Genomic DNA, 19,204 nt, shown 5'->3' on the forward strand with positions numbered 1-19,204 from the left:
TCCCTTTTCATCAAATTTCATTTTTAAACTTAGAAAAATCACCGTACCTGAGTTTAGCATGAAAATATCGCAATTTTGCACTTTTCTGAAAAAGAGCATAAAGTAAGATGTGCTCATTTTAAAACGGAAAAAGTCTCCACGATTTTTATTTGCTCAATTGTTCAACCTATATCTACTTTATCCAACAAGTAAATAACTTTGACAAAAATATTGAGGAACTCTCACAATCATCTTGCAAACTTTGCTTCAAAATTAGTATTTTGCACTTTTCTGAAAAAGAGCATAAAGTAAGATGTGCTCATTTTAAAATGGAAAAAGTCTCCACGATTTTTATTTGCTCAATTGGTCAACCTATATCTACTTTATCCAACAAGTAAATAACGTTGACAAAAATATTGAGGAACTCTCACAATCATCTTGCAAACTTTGCTTCAAAATTAGGATTTTTCACATTTACACAATTGCTGAAAAGGCCATTACACCCCTCTCTGAAAATGGAACAACCCAAACGTTGTCCAAAGAATTGTTAATTGTTATGTCGAGACAAAATGTGTATTATTACTGTGAAGTATAAATAAAATGTCTGCAGATGCGCGTTATTACGTGGCTCTTATCAAAAGTTAGTGCACATTTCAAAGTTTTTGTGTCTGAGAAGACAATCACGGGGGTCAATTTGAGGGGGGTCCAGTATCTCCCAGTGGGGGTCCTCAAAATTTTTTAATACCGCCACTGTAAATACTCATGGACACATGTTTGATTGACAAAATATGAACAAAATTTGCTGACCCCCATCTTCCACCTACCATCTGAGTCTATCGGATAAACCCTCTTAAATTCAAACATTATTGAGTGTAAATTGTATCGTATTTCAGGGTACAAAAACATTTTAAATCTTTTGTTGACGATATTTCACCATTTTTTACCCAATATTGTGATTTATTTTTAAAACAAATTCATTTGTGGTGTGATTAATCAAACAGAATGCATAATGTTACCAAGAAAAGCTAATTTAAATGTAAGTTTAAGTGTTATGAGCTTTATTTATATCATGTTTAAGAGTACAAGAATCATTTTAACTCTCCTGTTGATTTATATAGCTAGGTTCTGTTTGTACCTAATGAATTATGACTTATTTCATGTAATTCTTTACAGATGATAATGAATGTACTTTGGGTACTGATAACTGTGATGCGCATGCAGCTTGTACCAATTCCATTGGTTCCTACACATGTGTATGTAATGCCGGTTACATTGGAGATGGAGAAATATGCATAGGTTAGTGTATTTTGTGCCATATCACCAGTCTATCTATTTCTAATAAACTTCATTCCAGTAAAACACGAGAGTAAAAGTACTTGTTGAAAATGGTACATTCCTGTCGAATTTTTCAAATATGAAATTGATATCAGTCTTCAAAACCAATTCATTTCAGTACCAACATTTATGATGTGATCAATCAAACATGATGTATAATATTACCATGGAAATCAAATTCATATTTATTTAAGTGTTATTGAGTTGGAACTATATCATGTTTTTAGAGTTTCAAGAATCTTTGTAACTCTCCTTCCGATTATAGCTCAATTATGTTTGCACCTAATAAATTATGACTTATTTCATACAATTCGTTAAAGATGATGATGAATGTACTGTGAGCACTGATAACTGTGATGCAAATGCTGATTGCATTAACTCTGATGGTTCCTTCACATGTGCATGTAATGCCGGTTACAATGGCGATGGAGTAACATGCACATGTTAGTCTATTTTGTGTCACATCACAGTTCTATTTATGTCTAGCAATTGTCACCCATTCGTGAGTCATACTTCTTTTTTGGAAATGGTGCATTTGTATCGACATTTAAAACTATATGATTGTTTTACGTTTTCAAAACAAATCCGTCCAGTCACAAGAATCATGCTAACTTTCATTTTTGTTTATAGCTCAATTTTGTTTGTATGTCTTATTTCATACAATTTGTTACAGATGATAATGAGTGTAGTCTGAGTACTGATACCTGTGACGCAAATGCTGCTTGCACCAATACCGATGGTTCCTTCAGATGTGCATGTAATGCCGGTTACAATGGAGATGGAGTTAATTGCACAGGTTAGTCTATTTTGTGTCACATCACAATATTTACTTACCAATTCGCGAGATATACTACATTTATACTACCTCTGGAAATGATACATTAAACATGATACATTCAATTGGCAAGCTAAGCCAATTAAATTCAAACATTATTGAGTGTAAATTGTATCGTATTTCAGGGTACAAAAACATTTTAAATCTTTTGTTGACGATATTTCACCATTTTTTACCCAATATTGTGATTTATTTTTAAAACAAACTCATTTGTGGTGTGATTAATCAAACAGAATGCATAATGTTGCCAAGAAAAGGGCAATTGATATTTACTCAAGGGTTATTGAATTAATTTTATTATATCATGTTTCAGAGTTGCAAGAATCATTTTAACTTTCCTTTTGATTATAGTTCAATTTTGTATGTACCTTTATTATTACATATTTCATACAATTCGTTACAGATGATAATGAATGTACTTTGGGTACTGATAACTGTGACGAAAATGCTGTTTGCACTAACACTGATGGTTCCTTCTCTTGTGCATGTAATGCCGGTTACGGTGGAGATGGAGTAACATGCACACGTTAGTCTATTTTGTGTCATAGCACCATTCTATTTATTTCAAGTAATTTTAACCCCAATAATATATTAGAGTCAAAATACTTTTTAGAAATAGTAAAATTCCAAATTATGACATTGCTTTACGTTTTCAAAACAAATTCATTTCACTACCAACATACTCTGTTTGTACCTAATAAATTATGACTTATTTCATACAATTTGTTACAGATGATAATGAATGTACTCTAGGTATTGATAACTGTGACGCAAATGCTGCTTGCACTAATACCGTTGGTTCCTCCACATGTGAATGTAATACCGGTTACAATGGAGATGGAGTAACATGCACTGGTTAGTCAATTTTGTGACATATGACAATTATATTTATGTCCAGTAATTGTCATCCATTCGCGAGTCATACTACTTTTTGAAATGGGGCATTCGTATCGACATTTAAGACTATATGATTGCTTTACGTTTTCAAAGCAAATCCGCTCAGTTATAATAATCAATAATCTTTTTAACTTTCATTTTATTTATAGCTCAATATTCTGATTTATATTTAAAACAAATTCATTTGTGGTGTGATCAATTAAACATAATGCACAATGTTGCCAAGAAAAGGCCAATTTATATTTATTCAAGTGTTATTGAATTAATTTTATTATATAATAATTCAGAGTTGCAAGAATCATTGTAACTTTCCTTTTGATTAGGGAGCGATCGTTGTTTACTACAGGGGGGCGGGAATTTTGAGGAGGGAACCCGAAATATTTTTGGGGGGTCTAGAGGGAGTGGGGACGCGAAATTTTACGTTGAACAAGGAAGGGGGATTGTTAACTTTTAATACCAGAAATTCGGGAAAACAAGAGGGGAATCTGAAAATTTTCAGCGGACGCGAGGGGTTAACGCGAATTTTTGTCGATATTTTTTATTTATATTTATTTATATTTATTTATTTTAATTCAATTTTGTTTGTACCTAATAAATTATACGTATTTCATACAATGTGTTACAGATGATAATGAATGTACTTTGGGTACTGATAACTGTGATGCAAATGCTGATTGCACTAACACTGTTGGTTCCTTCACATGTGAATGTAATGCCGGTCATGGTGGAGATGGAGTAGCATGCACTGGTTAGTCTATTTTGTGCCATGTCACAATTATATTTACTTCTAGTAATTGTCACCCATTCGCGAGTTATCCCAGCAAACACAAAACATTTTCGTTATCATTCGCAAAAGGTTATAAAATATTGTCAGAAAACGTTTAAATGTCGGGTTATATGAAGGGTATAAAACGTTTTCATAACATTAAAAAACATTTTGTTTTTGAAAACCTATTGCAAATATTTCAGCATAATGATATTTTAGTGTTGACAAATATTTGACAGAAAAATGTTTGCAATAATATTTTGAAACATTTGAAAATATTTTCGCATTGCGTTTTCATACAAAACGTTTTAAAACGTTTTCAAGACCTTTACATAACCCAATATTTAATGTTTTGAAAACGTTTTTTACCTAAACAAAACCACAAAATATAACTTTAAAACGTTTTTAAAAGGTTATTGTGTTTGCTGGGATACTACCTTTTGAAAATGATGCATTAAACATGATACATTAAATTGGCAAGCTAAGCCAATTGATTCAAATATTATTGATTTAAATTGTATTGTCTTTTAGAGTACAAGGATATTTTAACTCTTTGACGATATTTCACATTTTTGTACCCAATATTGTGACTTATTTCATAATATTTTGTACAGACATTGATGAATGTAACTTGAGTACTGATAACTGTGACGCAAATTCTACTTGCAACAATACCGTCGGTTCTTTCACATGTGCATGTGATGCCGGTTACAATGGAGATGGAGTAACATGCACAGGTTAGTCTATTTTGTGCCATAGCACCATTCTATATATTAATTTCAAGTAATTTTAACCACAATAATACATGGGAGTCAACCTACTTTTTGTTCACGCAAGGGAACTTTAATGCCAGTTGCACCCACATCTCATATGTGACTGGACACCGCGAATCAGCCGTAAAGTCTGCCCCGGTCAATTTTGTTTTATTTCGTGTTTAGAAAATATATATCATAAGCTTTAAAATGGTATATCATTTGACTTCAACGGTATCCAGAAGCGGGGTTATGGTTTGTTGAACTCTGTTCCTTCAACAAAATTGTATCTTTTATCGGTTCTACATGTGTCTCTATAACTCTATTTCCACATTTCTGGTAATAAATATCAAACAGTCATAATTGGCGGTCATTTCAAATCATCCCCAAGTCAACGAAGTTCAGAAATGTCCTCTCATTGTTAATTGTTGATTATACATTACCTAGACAAATACAATGCTTTGTTATCTACCACTTGAACAGGATTTAGCCAAAGCAAACACAGACAAGAACTATTCTATAGAAATAGGTAGAAGCTTATTATCCTCTTCAGCAATAGTATTATCGATTGATTTAAACAGTTTTTGATGAGATACTTGTCGCACTGAATTATGATAGCTATGAATACGACCTTCACACACATTTTACACTGTAACTCGGAATACAATTTGCCGAGTTTACGGCTCATTCGTAGTGTCCACTCACATATGCCCAGTGTATCCCTTGAATAGCTGTTGTAGCTCACCAACCCTGTGGGAAATAATTTCTATTATATCCTTCATTCATAGATTCTTGTTCATTGATTGGTTAAAAGCGTGTCACATGATCAAAAATAAACACACTATTCTGTGAGGAAGTGCAAAAAAGTACTATTTACGTCCCTAAATAGTACCTTCAAGCCGTAAATAGTACTTCTGGATATTTACTATTTACGGATAGCAGCATACCCTCGTCCATGGAAATAGTAGATGAGAAGGAATCACAACGAAATCGATCGCCTGTGACTAATCCCGCTTATCTATTCTTCATTACAAAGGAAGAGGACTCAACGAATTCCCTTTTGAGGACACTCATATTGCCGCCATCAGCGTTTTTTGGTAGCATAACTGGAAATTCATAGCGAAAAAATCTTTGCGCACAAACAAATTTTGAACCGGTTGTTGTGACCTTGGTTGGTGAAGCGCACTTTTAACGTTCATTTAGACTGGATTTTATAAACATTTGCAACAGATTTCTGCATTTTCAGATGCAGAGAAGTCAAAACAATACAAATATTGGGAAATTTAATCAAAATACGTTGTATTTTCGACTAAAGACACTTTTCAAAAAGTTTTACATTTTGTAAGGATAATCGTATTTTCGCTGACCCCAAATTTAATTCAAATGTAAAGGTATAAAACAAGTTGTTCCGATTCTTTCCGAAAAATGGGAACAGATTCTATCATAAGACAAACGGAAAATCAATTCTATCAAATTGCCTTCACATGTGCCCCAGAACGCCCACATAGGTAAATTTGCCCCTAAATGTTTCAAATATATGACTTTCTACTTCCGATTTTGGTAATACATCCTTCCCGCAAGGCATTATTTTTGGCTATGTTATCCCATCTGTCCCATAATGCATTCATATGTCCCGCCCTTTCCTGCTCACAAGGCCGCATTTAGTCCATAAGCATTGGTCGCTTGACTGCAGCTTTAGAATTGAAAATGTCATGTCATAGAAATGTTACGTCACCGATGACCATCGTGTTGGGATATAATCCCGAGGATTATGATATAACTATAGCGGTTGACGTGTATAGAAACGTCAATGTACATGTCGGCAATGTGATTGGAACTTTGATGATGGTTAGTTGTGATTCCTTCTCATCTACTATTTCCATGCCTCGTCGCAGTCCATAAAGCATAACAATAACATTGAACGTCGACATTGACTATGAGAGTATTTTGTCACTGCCGAGAATTACGACAACACAAAAATGGCGAAAATATAAATCAAGCTGGAGTGGGCTGCTACTGCTGAAGAAGATTCACGATTTCAGCTGTTTAATTTGAATTATTACCAGTTCAAGCGCAGGAATACGTTTTAGACCAACTCAGATTCAGAGCAATACTGACATGGTAAGCTTAACCCTAACCGCCTAGGGGCTTTTCGGCGACGGAAGGGAAAGAAGGAAGGAATAAAGAGAGAAAATAAGGAAAGAAGTTGTTTGCTCTGGGTGGGATTCGAACCCGAGACCCCTCGCATGCCAAGCACACGGTCGGCGACACCTTGCCACGGGTCTTGGGCTTCGCTGGCCAGCGAAACCGTGCCTATATATCACTTAGGGCGATTGCGTCATCACACCATGTGGGATGCACGCACGGACAGCGCATATATCAAGTAGTATGTTGTAGTATACGGTACGGTTAGGGTTAAGGAAGCTTATATTGAGTTTCGATAGTGGTAACCTAACCCTAACCGCCTAGGGGCTTTTCGGCGACGGGAAGGGAAAGAAGGAAGGAATAAAGAGAGAAAAGAAGGAAAGAAGTTGTTTGCTCTGGGTGGGATTCGAACCCGAGACCCCTCGCATGCCAAGCACACGGTCGGCGACACCTTGCCACGGGTCTTGGGCTTCGCTGGCCAGCGAAACCGTGCCTATATATCACTTAGGGCGATTACGTCATCACACCATGTGGGATGCACGCACGGACAGCGCATATATCAAGTAGTATTTTGTAGTATACGGTACGGTTAGGGTTAAGGAAACTTATATTGAGTTTCGATAGTGGTAACCTAACCCTAACCGCCTAGGGGCTTTTCGGCGACGGGAAGGGAAAGAAGGAAGGAATAAAGAGAGAAAAGAAGGAAAGAAGTTGTTTGCTCTGGGTGGGATTCGAACCCGAGACCCCTCGAATGCCAAGCACACGGTCGGCGACACCTTGCCACGGGTCTTGTGCTTCGCTGGCCAGCGAAACCGTGCCTATATATCACTTAGGGCGATTGCGTCATCAAACCATGTGGGATGCACGCACGGACAGCGCATATATCAAGTAGTATTTTGTAGTATACGGTACGGTTAGGGTTAAAAACAAACACTGACAGTGCGAGACTAGTCTTGGACCGCCGGCCGCCTAGCCTGCCTAGTGCCGTGCGTACGGAGGCCTATCCCGATGCATGATGGCATTCGAGTTTAGGCCTACATGTAAATCTTTTTACATGTACATCTTTTCACTAATCGTTGTACAAATAATCTATGAATGAAGGCAAAGTGGAATGAAGGTACAACTTGAACAAATATACACTGACAATGACATGAATGAGTAATCAGTAAGCTTAAACAAACATGAACACATGGACCGCTAAACCGGCCTACCGTGCGTCCTACCTAGGCCTTTCTCGCAACATGGTGCAGTTTTCATGTAATCTTTTAACCAATCAATGAACTAAAAAATCTATGAATGAAGGATATAAAACAAATATATACTGCCTTCATTCGAGGTACTGGTTAAAATTATGGTCCCTCGCTGAGATCAATAGTACTATTTTCCTTCGGGGCTGCGCCCCTCAGGAAAATAGTACTATTGATCTCACCTCGGGCCCATAGTTTTAACCACAACCTCTCATGTCAGTATATATTTGTATAATATCCCCACATGACAAGGACTATTTAGCCCATCTTATCTTGTAATGCGACTCAATAAGCAGATCGAAGACCTGAATTTGAACAAGGAATTACATCAAGACCCGGAAAATCATACACTCGCCTTCTGGGAAGAAGTCAATGCAAGGGTTAACGTCAAAAATGAGGGAAGGATCAGCCCCAGCCAGTGTCCTCACTCCTTGACAACGACAGTGACACAGCAGCATCTGAACTTCCTGTACCAGCTGTTTAAGAATTTCCTATTATCACTGAGCCCCCCCCCCCCCCCAACTCGTGAAGAAGTAGTCAAAACAATACCAGCCGTGAACAAGGGAGCAGCATTGGACTGTGCTATAACTGCTGCAGCACTTCAGGGAGGAGGGGACTTGTGAGACAACCTTTGTTATTGTATGTCTCTACGGGTGTGAGTCATTGGTAATTACTAAGGACATCATGACATGGAAAACAAGACCAATGCCTTTGCAACATCTTGCTACAGAGTCATGTTAAACATCAAGTCAGTGGATATGATTCCAAATGAAACAATCTACAATCTGATCATGTCAAGATTCATCAACTCAATATATACTACGTCTGACAGACGACGAGCCTGATTATGCCCTTTATACTCCACATGGGAAGAGGAAAATGGGACGGCCGCCTACACTGTACTTGCAGTATGTCGTGCACCTCCTGTGAGATACTGAAGGATAACCAAAATCGCAACAGTTTGAGAAAGCTGACCGATGATGATAAGATTATGCGATCTATCATTTTGTAGTAATTATTGAAGTGTAATATCTAAACTAAATACTTCCCTGTCATTTTTTTTAATTCAAAATGTGAAATAATTTTAATATAATAGCAATGTCTATGAAACGGAAATATAATAATAATACTAATAATAATAATGACGATTTAATATAGCGCCGGTATCCGCCTTTCGACGCTCAATGGCGCTTGACACAACAAGTTCAAAAGATCTGAGAAAAATATATCAACATGGTGACACAGTTCATAAGAAAAGAGTCAAATACTAAAAGAGTCACTCTTTGAATGCCTCATTGTATAGATGGGTCTTAAGTCCAGATTTGAAAGTTGCGATATTGTCACATGTTCTTAGTGCTACAGGCAGTGTGTTCCATAGTTTAGGTGCACCAACTTCGAAGGATCTATCTCCCCAAAGGGTTCTTGTACGAAGCTCCAGCAGACGTCCACTGTCCGTTGATCTCATCCCAGCTTTATCCGGAGTGAAAGCATCAACTAGATCACTCAAGTAGAGGGGTGCCTGACCATGCATGCATTTGAACAAGATTAAACAAACTTTGAAAGACACTCGTTGTTTAACGAGGTAACCAATGGAAGTCGGCTAACACAGGTGTGATGTGGTCAGACTTTTTGGTGTAAGTTATGATGCGTGCAGCCATGTTTTGTAGTCTCTGGAGCCTATTAAGTTGCTTATCTGGCAGACCAATTAGGAGAGAATTATTTCCATCAATTTTTGATGTCACAAAAGCATGAGTGAGAGTTTCTGCTGCATCTCTGGTCAAATATTTGCGTACACTTCCAATGTTGCGCAGTGATAAACAAGCAGCTTTGGACATGGACGTGATCTGATTCTCCATAGTCAATGAAGTGTCAAACATAACACCCAGATTTCTTATGTCAGTGGATGGTTCAATATAAGAAGAACCAACCCTAATGTGTGGAATGTTGACTTTCTCCAATTGCTGTCTTGAGCCAATGATTAAAAATTCAGTTTTAGAGTCATTTAACTTCAAGCAGTTGCTTCCTTTCCACCCGCGAACGTCGTCAATGCAGTTTTCAAGTTTGGCAAGGCCTGCATCAACAGCTTCTTGAGTAGGCTCAACAGATAGATATAATTGGCTATCATCAGCATAGAAATGATAGTCTACCTCATGCTTGCTTATAACATCACCTAAGGGTAGAGTGTAAATTGGAAATAATGCTGGTCCAACACATGAACCTTGCGGTAGGCCATAATCCAATGCAGCAGTGTCCGAAGTCTGGTCATTAATACAAACTAACTGGCTCCTGTTAGACAAGTAACTTTGATACCAGTTAAGTGCGGTGCTATCAATTCCAAGTCTCTCTTTCATGCGCAACAGAAGTATTCTGTGGTCTACAGTATCAAATGCTGCAGAAAGGTCAAGGAGCACAAGCAGCGTAATTATGGTCTTGTCCATTGCACGTAGAAAATCATTTTGCACTCGTAACAACGCAGTTTCCGTACTATGGAATGCGCGGTAGGCTGATTGATATTTTTCATTCAGATTATGAATTTGAAGAAATGTTGATAGCCTAGCTAGTGCGACACGTTCAATAGTCTTTCCAAGGAAAGTCAGATTAGATACAGGGCTGTAATTTTTGAAGACATTCTGGTCCAGGTTCTGTTTCTTGATCAGTGGGCGTACATGTGCGACTTTTAAAATGTCAGGAAAGGTTCCTTCTTTAAGAGAACAGTTTGTAATCTTGGTGATAAGTGGCACAATGGAAGCAGAAGCTTTCTTGAGGAGTGTGGTTGGAATGGGATCGAGTTCACACGAAGTAGAGGGAGATTTGAAAATAATCTCTGAAACCTCTTCCTCAGTTGCTGGCGCGAATGTTGTCAAGCTGTGAAAGACAGGTCGTACATCCTCACAGGACCAATCATCGGCAAGCTCAAACCCTTTGCGAATGGTTCTTATTTTCTCTGTAAAATAGTCACAGAACTGATTAGCTAGACTCTTATCAGAAGTAGCATCAGGAAGCGGGGATACTTGACGGCGATGAAGTAGTTGATCGGCGATTTGGAAGAGACGTTTCTGATCCTTTGCATTTTCAATCAACAAATTGTTGTATAGTAATGTTGCTTTGCTTTCCTTACAAGAGCATTAACATGTTGCTTTTGCCTTGGGTAAAGTTGGTGATCAATTTCCAAGCGAGATTTCCTCCATTTGTTCTTTGAGGATTTCAGAGTTATACCATGAAGTATTTGGACGAACCTTTACAGAGCGAGTTTTTGAAGGCGCGTATTTATCAAGGATACCTTGTAGTGTGTCATTATATTTCTCAACTTGTTGGTTCACATCACAATCAGAAAGGGTGTTGATAAGGTCAGAATCATTAATGTCCTTGCAAAAGGTGACAATGTCTATACTCTTCAAATTTCTAGCAGTGATAAGTTTTGTTGCGACTGGTGGCTTTTTAGGAAAAGTTTGCACAAAATTGCAAAGTGGTCAGGTGTATCTCCGATGCCATCTACAACCTTCAGATCAGAGAAGATGACATGATCTGATTGGCGAGTGATTAGTAGATCAAGTGTGTTGCCATCCCTATGAGTAGGAACATGAATGTGTTGCTCTAAATTACTTGCTTCCAGAAGGCTTGCAAATGATTTCGCTTCACAATCAGTAGGCTTATTAACATGGATATTAAAATCTCCGGTAAAGATGACAGTGCTATTGCTGAGCAAATATCTATCAACAAGTGATGAAAATTCCTCAAGGAATATGCCAAACGCGCATCCAGTAGATTTAGGTTGAGGACGATAGATTATAACTAGGCAAAGAGATGTAGAGCCGCTGGTAATTTCTACACTCTTACTCTTACTTACTCTTACTCCGTCGACTCTTGCTGTCGGGCATCAATGATGGCTCGCCATAACCGCCTGTCCTGCATGCTGGTCTCAATTTCTGCAACTGTGTATCCTGTGTCTTGTTGAAGCAGGTCCACATAGGTCTTCTTGGGACGTCCTTTGGTTCGTTTTCCTTGGGTGGGCTTCCATGTAACCAGATCAGATGTAATCCTCCCTTTGGCTCTCTTACAGTGTCCCGCAAACCGTAGCCGTCTTGTGCTGATTTTTGAGGTCACAGGTGGAATGTCCCCATACAATTCCTTACTGGTCATATGCATTTTCCAGCTCACATTTAGTGCTGATCTTAACATTCTTGTATAGCAGCCATCCATTGCTTTGCCAATTTTCTTGGTAATGGTCCAGGTTTCACAACCATACAGCAGGACGCTTTCTACAGTAGCTTGGAATAGGTGTGTTTTGAGGTGTCTGGGTAGAGACGATTTCCAAATATTATTGAGCTTTCTACACAAATTTCTACACAAAGCAATTTAAATGATGTGAAGTTCAATTCGCTGTTTAAGACACGTACATTCAATCCAGATTTATAAACTAAGGCTACACCTCCTCCACGTGTGGAACCAGGTCTTGGACAGTGGGTAAATTTGTAACCATCTGGAGTGATATTTCCAATAACTGATTGGTTCTCTGGTTTGATCCAGGATTCACAGAGTGCAATAATTTCAAGATTATTGTCAATAACAAAGTCTACAAATTCAGTAGTCTTATTTCTGACAGATCTAGTAATAAGAATGCTAAATTTAACAGTGTCCTTATTCTTGTTAAGTTTTTCAAAGTGAGATTGTTTCTTTCTTTTGCTGCGTCTTGTTTTCCTCTTTGGTTATGCTAGATCATGAGAACTGCAAGGGTTCTTATTCAGTTTGAGAGATTGGATGGTATTACAAACTTCTTTCGAAAGTTGACAAATAACAGATCCAGAGCAAGTTGTATTTAAACTATGTAGAACTTGTGGTGCATACTCATGATTCTTATATACAGGTTCCTGTGTAGATGCTGGTCCTGTGTAGTCCAGAAAGGAGCACATTTACATAACAAAAGAAACATGCTGGTAATTTATTGTCCTCATCAAGTGGTCAATTGTCCACTTCAAGTGCACCATTATCCAAATCAATCAATGAAGAATCAATGATGATAACATGAAGTTCAATATATATATTCAGCTCACAGTCATTGAAGATTCAAAATGTTGAAACTATTTCCATAGAAAACTCAAAATCCAGATTGAGTAAAATGTTGTAGTTATGCTCAGAAAAATCTGTGAACATAACTCTATATACCAGTATAAAAGTTGATGCAAAAATCTCACAGAAACAGTTGAAAATGTTGTGTCGAATGCAGAGCAGTATGGAGCCACCCTAGGATGCTGCACAGCACTAACTCCAACAGCACTAACTCCAACATATAGTTGGAATTGAGTCAATTGACATCGTGTTGAGTTTGGTTAATATTAATGCTGTGTCTTTTTACTCTGACATTTCATCTGATAGCCATTTTGCCTCGGCAGATTGTATCAATTATATCAATTGTACCATTTATTTACTATTTGTGTTAACTCTAAGACCGTTTATTCACCTTTAGTTGGTTTATTCTTGTACAAAATGTTTCTATTTCAATATTTCAGTTTGCATGGATTATCTGGGAATGGAAAATGGCACCATACCTGATGGGAATATTCAAGCGTCATCAGAGTATGACAGTTCTAATTATGACGCCACAAAGGGAAGGCTGAATGGCCCCAGTTCATGGTATCCGGTCACCGACCAGCAAGATACAATTTGGATACAAGCCGATATAGGTAAGCATGTTGATCATGTAGAATTAGAAGATTATAACCAAATTTATTTTAAGGTTCATTTGCATAGACTCTCGATGTGGTTACGGTATGTATGTTCTCATTCAATGTAAACATGTATAAAAGTTTCAAATAATCAGGGCTACTAATCAGCAAACAACTGTCTCAAACGTTAATTTAGTTATGAACAACGGTATGCCATTTTTTTACACCCCAAGTACTAAACCAGACCAAGATCTTTGACCAAAGTAACCTACAATGCTAGACAAAATAGGTTGGAATGAAAAATAGAATATGCACATTGTAATGGCCATATTTTCGTTATTTCTAAAGTGATGAAATGGCACTTTCTTGAGTGTCAAGTCTAAACATTACCCTCACCCCAATGCCTCCCCTGCCCCACCAATCAATGTTGGGTACTACTGAGTGCACATGAACAAAATGTCAGGATTCAACATTGATCGGGGGGAACGGGGGCTCATTTGCAATACCGTACTAATTTCATTCCAACCCTTTTGTCCAGGGTTGTCTCTAAGGCTACCCGAAATTACATAATGACACATGTTTTATAGCTATAGTTTTTTTATTCTTCGTCCGATTTACATGAAAATTTACATCAAAATAAAAAAATTAATTGTCTTTTCCTCAATGACAAAACCAAAATTGTTTTAGTGTCACTAGTGTAAGGGAGCGGCCAATTTATGTACATGCAGTCTTTAATATGAAGTTCATGCAATTCAACTAAAGTAGCTCATATAACGTCATATATTGCATTATAAGTGTTGTACGTCCAAGAAATGTTCATTTTACCCTTTACATGTAAATGAAATATTATAAATGCAATTCATGAAAGTATAATGTTAGAAACAGAACATGAAAAAATGAAATAAAAGTTAAAAAATATACAAAATACATAGAAAATCATTAGTTCGTCTTCAGTAGATAGTTTTTTACAGGTTTTATAGCTATATTGTTCTTATTGTATGGCTGTAGAAAGGAAAATTAAAATCAAATGTTCAGTACAAAAACGAAGCATTTAATTTAATTTTTATTCATAGGCAAAAGCAAATTAAAACAAAACAAATTGGTTTTTTTTTAAATGCCGGGAATTGAACCCAAGCCCTTCCGTTACCTGCCAGTCGCCTTATCCACTGAGCTATTAAGGCGTTGTAATTCTACGTGCACTTTTGTACTATAGATTCTTTATAAATGAATAAAAAGTGTTTTAAACTAATCCACTTGTTTTATGCAATAATAATTGGCTTATTGAATAGAGAACAACGGTATTCAGACCTTTTCTTCACAAATTAGATTCCAAAACTTGACATAAATAGAAAAATGCACGGTATGCAAGCCTGTAAACAGTATAGAGACATAGGATTAAAATCTTTATTGTGTCTGCATACCGTAAAACTCATACATTGATATGGTCTAAATTATCGCAAACAAATCGAGTAACATTAAATAGCTCCATAAATTTGGTAGAGCGCGTACCAGTTAAACGGGCAGAGCACAGGTTCGAATCCCGCATGGTCGCTTTTTTATTTTGATCCCGATATTTTATTTTTTCCTTAGTGTTTATTTCTACAGAATAGATTTCAGATTTTTGTTGATCTAAATAATGTTTTACACGTTTGTAGACTTAATTTTTTGGCATTTAAAGTGATCAATTGTGTTTCTAAACAGGGCCAAAAATAAGATATTAGGAATTTTAGTGACATGTCCCTAAATATGACAGATTAGCTATTGTTAATTTTTGTGGTAAAGGATAATGATAAGAGCTGCTTAGCCTCCACATTGCAGGTCCATGTCTTATTTACTTTTCATTTTATGGTCAAAAAACAAAAATTAGATGATTTTTTCAACTTTTCAAATACAATGCTAGACAAAATAGGTTGGAATGAAAAATAGAATATGCACATTGTAATGGCCATATTTTCGTTATTTCTAAAGTGATGAAATGGCACTTTCTTGAGTGTCAAGTCTAAACATTACCCTCACCCCCAATGCCTCCCCCTGCCCCACCAATCAATGTTGGGTACTACTGAGTGCACATGAACAAAATGTCAGGATTCAACATTGATCGGGGGAACGGGGCTCATTTGCAATACCGTACTAATTTCATTCCAACCCTTTTGTCCAGGGTTGTCTCTAAGGCTACCTGAAATTACATAATGACACATGTTTTACATGTTTTATAGCTATAGTTTTTTTATTCTTCGTCCGATTTACATGAAAATTTACATCAAATTAAAAAAATTAATTGTCTTTTCCTCAATGACAAAACCAAAATTGTTTTAGTGTCACTAGTGTAAGGGAGCGGTCAATTTATGTACATGCAGTCTTTAATATGAAGTTCATGCAATTCAACTAAAGTAGCTCATATAACGTCATATATTGCATTATAAGTGTTGTACGTCCAAGAAATGTTCATTTTACCCTTTACATGTAAATGAAATATTATAAATGCAATTCATGAAAGTATAATCTTAGAAACAGAACATGAAAAAATGAAATAAATGTTTTTGAAGTTAAAAATATACAAAATACATAGAAAATCATTAGTTCGTCTTCAGTAGATAGTTTTTACAGGTTTTATAGCTATATTGTTCTTATTGTATGGCTGTAGAAAGGAAAATTAAAATCAAATGTTCAGTACAAAAACGAAGCATTTAATTTAATTTTTATTCATAGGCAAAAGCAAATTAAAACAAAACAAATTGTTTTTTTTTTTAAATGCCGGGAATTGAACCCAAGCCCTTCCGTTACCTGCCAGTCGCCTTATCCACTGAGCTATTAAGGCGTTGTAATTCTACGTGCACTTTTGTACTATAGATTCTTTATAAATGAATAAAAAGTGTTTTAAACTAATCCACTTGTTTTATGCAATAATAATTGGCTTATTGAATAGAGAACAACGGTATTCAGACCTTTTCTTCACAAATTAGATTCCAAAACTTGACATAAATAGAAAAATGCACGGTATGCAAGCCTGTAAACAGTATAGAGACATAGGATTAAAATCTTTATTGTGTCTGCATACCGTAAAACTCATACATTGATATGGTCTAAATTATCGCAAACAAATCGAGTAACATTAAATAGCTCCATAAATTTGGTAGAGCGCGTACCAGTTAAACGGGCAGATTTGACCGCACAGGTTCGAATCCGCATGGTCGCTTTTTTTATTTTGATCCCGATATTTTATTTTTTCCTTAGTATTTATTTCTACAGAATAGATTTCAGATTTTTGTTGATCTAAATAATGTTTTACACGTTTGTAGACTTATTTTTTTGGCATTTAAAGTGATCAATTGTGTTTCTAAACAGGGCCAAAAATAAGATATTAGGAATTTTAGTGACATGTCCCTAAATATGACAGATTAGCTATTGTTAATTTTTGTGGTAAAGGATAATGATAAGAGCTGCTTAGCCTCCACATTGCAGGTCCATGTCTTATTTACTTTTCATTTTATGGTCAAAAAACAAAAATTAGATGATTTTTTTTTCAACTTTTCAAATACAATGCTAGACAAAATAGGTTGGAATGAAAAATAGAATATGCACATTGTAATGGCCATATTTTCGTTATTTCTAAAGTGATGAAATGGCACTTTCTTGAGTGTCAAGTCTAAACATTACCCTCACCCCAATGCCTCCCCTGCCCCACCAATCAATGTTGGGTACTACTGAGTGCACATGAACAAAATGTCAGGATTCAACATTGATCGGGGGGAACGGGGGCTCATTTGCAATACCGTACTAATTTCATTCCAACCCTTTTGTCCAGGGTTGTAGGTCAAAACGCATTCGCAGTATTTTCCGCGTTCCCCAGAAATAAAATACTTATTTGCCGTATGAATTCGCTCAAATGTTACCTATTTTTTTTTAAATGCTTAGAAGCAGGTCTATTGTCATACGGATTAAGGACATTATAGTTTGACCTCGGTTTGATGTTCTGTTCTTGAGTTACAAACGAACAACAAAAACAAAAAGAAACTATAGGTTAATAGCTTAAAAAACTTTCTGATTTGTTTTCATCATCAGGTTACCTGACCTATGTAACTGCTGTTATAACGCAGGGTTCTGGTGACAGTTACAAGTCCTGGGTGACATCATTCAAAGTGTCAACATTCGAGACTACTAGTGCTATCGAGGGGTTTGTTGAAGATGAAAATGGAGACGCCATTGTAAGTAGATAGTAAACATTATCTGATATAATGCGTATACATGGAAATGCCGACAATCAAATCGTTGTGATGTACGTTCTGCTACTCACTGAAATAGTATTCTTCCTCCTACAGATATTTCCGGGCAACGTTGACTACTCCACCGAGGTAACCACAACTTTTTCTGAACCAGTATATGCCCGTATTGTACGCATCAACTGTTTGTCCAAATCGGGGTCCAAGTCTGCAACCTATTGGGCATTGAGATTCGAGATACTAGGATGTAAAAAAGACTAGATATGTGACTCAACGCAACATAATGAGGCGGGTGTCGGCAAAAAAGGCGGTAGATGACAAAATACTAATTATTGTCAGGTGGGAAAACATGGACCTGTTTAGGCTAGAACATGAATCTTTGGAGAAAAGGCCAAACATGTGTGCTTTAGTTAAATTTGTGAGTCGTGTCACTTCCAAACCGATTCCAGTTATCACCAAAATGCATAATCTGACATCTTTCTGTTGAGATTTAAGTATTTTAATTTGCAAATTTGCAAAGAAGTCTTTTATGTGCTTAATCGAGTTATCTGAAAAAAAAACCCCATCATTCTGTTGTACATTTACCAAATTTAGGTGTGGTGTTTTAGAATTGATGTATGGCGTAAATATGTATACAATAAAAGTAGATAGGCTTTTGAGCAATGGGCTGAAAGTGATTGTTCTTTCAAACATTATGAACAGGGTGTAATCCAAATAAACGCTATTAACAATATGTTTTTTTTTCTTTTTAATTTTGTATTTTTTGAAACTTTTTAACTTTATTATCGAAAACCTCTCGATAACGTCTTAGGCTAACGTTAAGAGTTTGAAAAAATCTAATATGTTTTGCAGTTCATGCAAAATATTAAAAATCCTTGTGTCTATTGGTAAGAGACACCCATGCATCTTCACCGGTGGACGGTGGCCTCGTGACGGCTGCCCAATGAGCTTATATACTCGTTTTTATCAACTCGAATTAATATTATCTATGCATAGGAATATTTATATGATTGCTTGTGATTATCGCATATTAGAGAATAAAGGCATTCAAAATACTGTAGCAAAAAAGCATTTAAATACATTTTGGTATGCACAATAATTAATCTTTAGCAATGTTATTGCACAGGAGTTTGTTCTTTGATGATTATTGATAATCAGTATAGGAGCCAGCGCCCTGAAAGTTCCATGTTGGGCGAATCTTTTCTGCCATGTTGCCAATGTTGTAACCCGCGTGTTCTATTCTGTTTACATGCAACGGTCATGCTTTTGGCAACATGGCAGAAAGGTTTCTCCAAACTCTTGTGAACATTTTAAGATATGATTCGTCCATTTGAAATTATCTGTCCTACGAAACTGTTAAATAGA

At 36.4% G+C, this 19,204-nt stretch overlaps 1 protein-coding gene across 1 annotated transcript; it reads left to right on the plus strand.

Moving 5' to 3' along the window:
- Nucleotides 1-494: 494 nt before the first annotated feature.
- On the plus strand, nt 495-18,273 carry LOC140139195 (uncharacterized). Its single transcript, XM_072160976.1, has 8 exons — nt 495-525; nt 1,153-1,275; nt 1,635-1,718; nt 2,882-3,004; nt 4,427-4,549; nt 13,464-13,637; nt 17,682-17,824; nt 17,939-18,273. Exons 1-8 carry the CDS (start codon nt 495-497, stop codon nt 18,098-18,100), a joined length of 963 nt encoding a protein of 320 aa, XP_072017077.1. The 3' UTR covers nt 18,101-18,273.
- The last annotated feature ends 931 nt before the right edge of the window (nt 18,274-19,204 follow it).

This window comes from Amphiura filiformis, chromosome 18 (assembly GCF_039555335.1).
Source record: "Amphiura filiformis chromosome 18, Afil_fr2py, whole genome shotgun sequence".
Taxonomy (NCBI): Eukaryota; Metazoa; Echinodermata; class Ophiuroidea; order Amphilepidida; family Amphiuridae; genus Amphiura; species Amphiura filiformis.

Excerpts from the sequence above, each read along its gene's own strand:
- LOC140139195 (XM_072160976.1), top strand. The coding sequence starts at position 495 with ATGGAACAACCCAAACGTTGTCCAAAGAATT. Across the intron at positions 3,005-4,426 it reads AGATGGAGTAACATGCACTG|ACATTGATGAATGTAACTTG; the intron begins GTTAGTCAATTT and ends TATTTTGTACAG. Across the intron at positions 17,825-17,938 it reads ATGAAAATGGAGACGCCATT|ATATTTCCGGGCAACGTTGA; the intron begins GTAAGTAGATAG and ends TTCCTCCTACAG.